The 7357-nt window shown below is 37.9% G+C and overlaps 1 protein-coding gene across 1 annotated transcript; it reads left to right on the top strand.

Annotated features, from left to right (window-relative positions):
- Positions 1-1476: 1476 nt before the first annotated feature.
- LOC144659278 (uncharacterized) lies at positions 1477-2298 on the top strand. Its single transcript, XM_078519699.1, has one exon. The coding sequence runs from the start codon at positions 1477-1479 to the stop codon at positions 2296-2298; it is 822 nt and encodes a 273-aa protein (XP_078375825.1).
- Positions 2299-7357: the final 5059 nt, after the last annotated feature.

Here is a 7357-nt window from a genome sequence, read left to right on the forward strand (position 1 = left end):
TTTCTCGTCCATTGTTTTGCTTTAATCAAAAGAAATGAATCGATTTGAAATCTTTAAAAAGTTTGCGTTAAAACAAATCATAGAAGTTGATTTTTTTCTTTGAAGTGTTTCACAAAGACCAGTAAACATATGTGCTGCGCGATTTTAACCTAGTGCAGTTTCGAGAGAGGTACACAGTTCCCTTTGGAAAGCTGTTAATGCCGGGTATAAATAAATGCAGCGCGAGTTCATAATGCTCCAAATTTTTAATTTAAATAAACACATGCACGCATTACACTCATGTAACAGGGCGGTAAAGGGGTTATGCATGACGCGTGTTTTTCGGCAAAAGTAAGCGCGTGGCGGGTGAAACAGCTTAAATCTGTCCGTGATCCGTGAATTTCCAGTCTAGTGTTACGCGAGATCTTCTTTTTAGGAGGGCTGTGATTCGTGATTCAAGCTAAGCACATTCGTGAAAACCGAAGATGGATTGAGTACTCAAAAATCAGTTTTACGGCATCGGAGCAAAATTGATACAATATTAAAGCCAAAGACTGATTCTGTATAATAATGGACGCGTTCTTATGGCTAAATTTATGCATTTTAGGTTTTGTCTCAACCTCGTTCCCATGGTCTCTCTCCCGTCCCCCAGGGCGAGAGGGCCGGGCGGGTAGAGAGAACCTTTGAACGAGATTGGTCTTGTCTTAAGCTGTGAATTCGCCTAAGATATTAGCTTTGCTTCTTAGCTTTTGAAAGGTAAATGCGACACGAATTAACTAACAGGCTAAAGCTCATTTTCTTTCATTTTCATTTTCTTTATTTTCGCAAGACTTAATTTTTGCGGTTTTCGCGATTTACAAAAAAATCCCGAAATTAAAGACCCGCGGGAAAATGTTCTCGCGAAAAAATAACGACGCGAACTTTAATACCCTTCTATAGAAATCTGTAAAACTAATTAACGTTACGTTCAGTTTTCTACATAATCATCTTGGTACAGTCGTCAAACTAGCTTTACTTTGTTATAAAGGAAAATTTCAAACTGTTTTAAATTTAAAATCAGTTGTGCAAATTTTGAGACTTACTGTTTGTTAATGAAGACCGGTATTTTTTTTATTTCGCGAAATTAAGTTCCCGCGAAAATAAGTAACAATAAGGTACAATAATAAATACCCAAATATATACGAGATTCTTGAAATGGTAAAAAAATATACGTGAGTCGTGATTTGTAAGAAAAAAAGGAAAAAAGAAAATTTACCACCCTGATGTGATCTCCTGATTTGAATGCTATTTTGCAGCGTGGGATAAAATGCTGTCAATGGTTATACTGAAAAAATATGCAACTATTTTATTACCCGCGCAATATTTTAGCAGCAAAAACAAGCGATCTGTTCATTTGTTTATATTTGAATTTTAATTAAGGCGGTCTCTCAGCTAAAATGTACATTTTTCTCTTTAAATATTTATAGTCAATTTTACGTTTTATTTGCAGACAAAGTGATGCTTAAGTGTATTCTTCAGTGTTCGACATCTACTGGGAAGACGCTTAAAAATCGAGCTCATTGGCACTGCTGTTACTGTGCGCGCGTTTTTGAACGAGAAAGTGCTATGAATGTTCACCTCAACACTCATTCAGATGTTAAGTTGTGCAATGATACTACTTCTTCAAAAACTACAACACAACAGTGTGATTCTGTGCAAGAGACCCCGAAAGATCAGCAGAAAGTGTTGTACTCCGAAAACAAAGTTGTTTGTCCTGAATGCTCAAAGTGCTATCCGAACAAGAAGGCCTTGCAACGCCATATTCGGGACCAGCATAAACGAAAAAAGGAAGCCGTCATTAGTTCGGGCCGACATCTGAAGGGTGTTTGTGTTGATTTTGAAAAGGGAATTTTTCTTATCAGTCGCACGTTTTCTGGAACTATGCATCCAATCCATTGCCAGCATAAGACAAATTCGCCTAACGCAGCTAAACCAGTATCAAGCGCATGTGAAGTTAACGAATGCTTGGACGCTGCAGGAGTAGCCAGACGAAGCGGTCATCCTGCATTTGAGTGTGTGCACTTACAAAGTGTTCAATATGCTCGCCCTTTTGAAGTACCTGTTAACCTTCGTGATGACTCGCTCGAGGAGATAGTTGGCGGTCGTTTTAAGTGGTTTACAGTAAAGCAAAAGGACATGTGCCTGTCACATAGAGAAAAGGCTAGTGAAGCCGGCAGTCCTTTAGTTGTTCGCTTTCCAAATGATGAATATGAAACGCACTCCAGTCGAACAATTTTCTTTTCAGTATACGATGGTGGAATACACTACACTACTTGCTAAAAGCACAACCTAAATAAAATAACATATGAATAAACCTGTGTTGTCCACGGGTAAACACTACTGCAGGGATCCGATTTAAAGAACGCGTTGCGTGACTCTCTCGGCTAGTTCTTATACGCCGGCATTTATAGACTCGGGAGTAAGTTTAACGTGAATGACGTGTTAGAAAACTTGCTTGCTAAAAGCACAAACTAATTAAAATAACATATATATATAAACCCGTGTTGTCCACGGGTAAACACTACTGCAGGGATCCGATTTAAAGAACGCGTTGCGTGACTCTCTCGGCTAGTTCTTATTCGCCGGCATTTATAGACTCGGGAGTAAGTTTAACGTGAATGACGTGTCAGAAAACCTTTGTTCGACTACTAGATAGCAAAGAATTCATAAAACTGTTTAATACTTAAGTATACAAAGTACTAATTTGCCTCATTTGACAGGGGCCTGATATGGTAGGTCGAGGCCTGATATTGTATGTCGGGGCCTGGTATTGTAGGTCGGGGCCTGATATGGGGGGCCTGATATGGTAGGTTACGTTCCAAATCTATTAGCAAGAGCCCCCACTCTAGAAGTATTTCTTATCCGATAAACACGGAAAAAATTAAAGTTAAAATAAATATTTATTAATTTATAGAGATGACGTAGAGACCAAATTAGGGTCAAATTAAAGTTGGTTGACATCATTAACACGTGATTTGTAATAACACGCGGTTCTCAATGTCCGGCCGACGTCTTCGCAGTAGCAAAGGTAAGTAAAGGTAAAATTAATCTTCTTTTTAATTTTAGCTTTCTGGCTTCATTTCTTTCTCTTACGTTCTACAGTGAACACTACTAGAACACAAAATATCTTAATTATCGACTGTTTAGAAACTTTATGCTAGCATTCTTCTGAAGAATGAGTCTATTGAGCTTCAATTTGAAATTTTGTCACGCTCTTCCGCTCATCGATAATTTGAGGTACACGTTTAATATTGAGGTTATAAAAAAAATATAAAGCTCGGTATTTTTCCATTATTAGTAGTTAAACTTGCATTTGGCTAGAAAACGGTATACATGTAGATCGCATGGATTCGTTGTCCGCGGATTCAAAGATTTTTTTCCGCGGCCAGACTGTACTGCCTATTTAGACTATTTAAATTGCTGACCAGGAAAATTTTCTGAATAATCCGAAGCATGCATCATAAGTTTAAATTTTGCGAATAGGTTTGTTTATTTTGTAGACAACTTTTAATGTAGGAATGTTTAGGAGATCGCTGCTTTTGTTTTAGTTATTTGCTTTTTATTTTTTATTTTTTTAAACTCTAAAGCCCAAACAGAAAAATTCAGTCGAGTGATAAAATAATTAATGACCCACGCCGAAAAAACTTTGACCCAATTATTGAATTAAAAAAAAGACAACACAAAGAAAAAACATATAGCATGGGATATATGGTTTTCTATATTTAAAAGAAAAAAGTTCGACACAGAGCACTATGTATGACATTGAGTCGTGTGAAATAACGGAATCGTCGATCGTCTGAACTGCCACGACTACCACTAGAATCGGAAAACGGAAAATGTACTTAAATGTGGTTAACTCGTTAGCCTGTCTGCACACCCGCTCAAGGAAAATTCCGATCGAGGCGTCGATGAGGAATTCTGGAAATTGATAAATGTATAAACTTATACAGACATATGACCTATATGTAAACGAAGCTCTGTTAACTTCTTTTATTTTTCACATGGCTCATTTTCCTTTGTTCTTCCAAGCTTGTTATATTGAATAAACCCCGCTAATTAACAACTGTCTGAAAAGCTGGGAGCGGCTTTGATTGTAACAGGGGAGAGCGGGGCTGATATTCTAATATTCCACCAGGGGAATATTAGAGTTGATAACCCCCTAGGGGAATATTACGACAATATTCCCCTCGTAGCAAATCCACAAGCCTCGCATTACAAACAAAACCACAACTTTACTTTAATAACGTTACATTCATTTTACCTTGACTGTTGTTACATTTTATTTTAAATACTACTGAGCAATTGCTCAATTGAAAACATGAGAAATGCGTTCCGGAACTCGTGCCTCGACGTTCGCTTTTTCAGAATTCCCGAAGCAGTTTATTCTGTTCGGTTGCTAACACACTCCAAACATTCAAACGCCTAAAGGTCCCTTTTTTGTCTTCTTCGGGATCCTTCACTATTCCTGGCCAGCAGCTCTTTTAATTTGTCATCGTCAACGATGATCTCTCTGGCCTCTTCGACGTTTTCTTCCCATTTGTTTCCACCTGGTTAAAGCTAAACAACCCTTTTGTCGCCTCCTCAATGCTAATTAAACTGAGCGTTTTCGTAGTCCTCTTCCCGATTCTTAGAGGATAGCAGGCTCCAAGTTATTGCCTGGATTTGTCGAAAAATTAGAACTTTCCTTCGCAGACTCACTCACTTCTACCAACTTTGCAGTTAATTGGTGAAAAAAGGTGGTTACAAAGTTGTCGGTACTATTAGGCAATTACAAAATCCTAATGCGTACTTTCGGAATCTTTAATCTTTTGTAAAGCTAGTTTGGCACGCATATTGATTGTTTTTATCGGCATATCAAAAACGAAAAAATAACCTGTTTATTATAAAATTTAACAAAGTGGAAACCCCAGTGCGTCTTTTCGGAACCTTTCTGCTGCTGTTAAGTGTGTGTCGAGAAAAAAAAAAAAACATTTGTTTTTCTTCAGCGTATTCTTATTGTTTTAAGCCACTGTTGATACCTCGCCCATGTGAAAAATAAGCCGGTTATTTTTAGGCACCACACGGGAATATGTGATTTATTCACCTCGCATATCAAATCGCATAGCAAATCGCATATTCCCTCGTTGCCTAAAAATAACCCTTACTTATTTCTGTGCCTTCAAGTCTCACTATAAAACATCTGAAAGAAGATAACGTCGCAATCAGCATACCATTTCTGCCAATTTATTTTATGGACTATCCTCGTTTGGAAAGGAAAAAAGTTATAAAATGGCGTCGAGCAGTTCAGAAGTAACCGGTTTGGTATAAGTGATTTTCTGAAGCCGGCGAAGAAGCAAAAATAACCGATCAAAAGGCGTATTCAATTCCTGTTTTTGAGACTTTTGACATTAGGACGTGGGATTTTGAAAATCAGCTGGTGACCGGAATACGCTAGAAGTTACAGAATACTAAGTCGATACCACGCTTTCGTTTAGAATTCAGGGTGTAGGCAGGCATGCATGTGGGATGCAAAATCCCATTTGAACAAGCAGGCCATTGTCAACAGCAATGTAATTAAAACTGATCTTCTGCCTAGATGAGCATGCATGCGCGTTGGTGAAATGCGTTGGCTGTGTTTAAGGAAGCAGTGTGCACGCTTGGCTAACTTAGGAATCGACAACAATCGGTTTGCCTTGTTAAACAGATCAAGTCGATACTCGTTGACTATAAGCCACCATAGAATTGGTACAAATATCTTTTGCCTCAAGGTAATTTACGTTCTTTGTGCTAATTTTAGTCACTCATAGTCAAGTACAAACCGTTTCTTCTTGTTAATGATTCAAATATTTAATTTTTCTAGTAGTCAGTCACGTAGACTTATTTGACTGTATCTTTTGTAGCGATTCGGTCGCCCCACCGCATGCATGAAAGGGAACTCTCGCACTGTTTTTTCGGATTTGTTTTTTGAAACCAACCTTGAAATGAAAAAAAGCCAGTTCCAATTCTGAAGGAAGCGCTGACTGAAAAGCTTAAGTGACATTGGTCCTGAGAGAAATAGTTGTCTGTTTCCCTCGGCCCGAGAATATCACAGTCGATTTGTCCGCGATGGTTTTTTTTTTCTTCTGCTAGTACAGCGACAAGACCAAAATAAAAATAAGTTCACGGTAAATCTTGAAAAGGCAAGGCAACTTTAACGGATAAACAATTTAAATCAAGTGGTTCATAAAGAAGGGTTTCTAGACTTAGCTTGGTCGAATACTGATCCGCACCGTACAAATTCACATTGCATGAGAAGCTTAGCATCAGCTGTCAATTTCATGCTACGTGAAGGTCGACTGACGAACAGTAAAACATTTCTGTAACCAACACCAAAAATGGATGATCATACATAGTTATCAGTGGATAAAACTTTGCTTTGTTGGGGTTTTTGAGATTTACGCTGAGATTTACGCAAGAAAGTTTATTTTGGTAAAACAATTTGTGAAAAATAAGTGGTCAAAAGCAAGGTCTTTTCCGTAACAGATGTACACGACTGAAATTAACTTTTACTTAAAAGTTGCCAAATCCACTGATATGTACGCATAAAGAGACACTGAAGTGCTTTCTTTGTTTTCGTTGACACACAGATCACGTGATCTATGTAATCAATATGCAAGAACGCTCTGTGTTTTCGAAGATCAATCAAAAACAACAAATCGGCCTGGACAAACCACAGCAGAAAAAGGTAAAATTCACTTCTTCGTGCCTGTCTTTTCTCCTAGAATTTACACAGACGTTAGAAAAATATATTATCTCGCTGTTCATGTTGAAACGTTACCGAAAAACTGTTTTCTCGCAAACAAAGTTGCCTTGGAAGTTGTGCCGTTTGTTTCTTTGTTGATTTCGCAATTTCAATCCGCCGATCATTGGTACCCGTACGAACTTGTGGCCTCTCATCATATTTACTACTTATTTCACGTATGTCCGAATTGTTAGTTGTTGGTTTAACTTGCTTCAATCTTGACAACGAAAAAATTTAGAAGTTGAGATCATTTCACAGTGAAATCTCTCTTATAATAGATTCGTTCGGTTGCTGCGGGCATGCGATGTTGGTCTACGTTAAGTTGCCGGTCAGTAAGAACTGATTAATCAGTCTGGCTTATAACCATCAAAGTGCAATCAACATTCGCTGAGTCACGTTTTGATTTAAGCGTTAGAAATCGAAGCAATGGTATGTTTGTTATTTCGTTATCCACTGGGCAATATTCCTATAATTGTTAGGCTTCTACAAACTTTTTGACTCAACCGTTATTTCAGTTCCAATTGACGAAATTTCTGGCTCAGCGTTTCTTGCAAAAGGCCCTCATTTATTAAATAATTT

This window comes from Oculina patagonica, chromosome 7 (genome assembly GCF_052425735.1).
Source record: "Oculina patagonica isolate OP01 chromosome 7, crgOcupat, whole genome shotgun sequence".
In the NCBI taxonomy this organism is placed as follows: Eukaryota; Metazoa; Cnidaria; class Anthozoa; order Scleractinia; family Oculinidae; genus Oculina; species Oculina patagonica.

Bases quoted from the DNA above. Each gene is read 5' to 3' on its own strand.
- LOC144659278 (XM_078519699.1), top strand. From the start codon at position 1,477: ATGCTTAAGTGTATTCTTCAGTGTTCGACATCTACTGGGAAGACGCTT.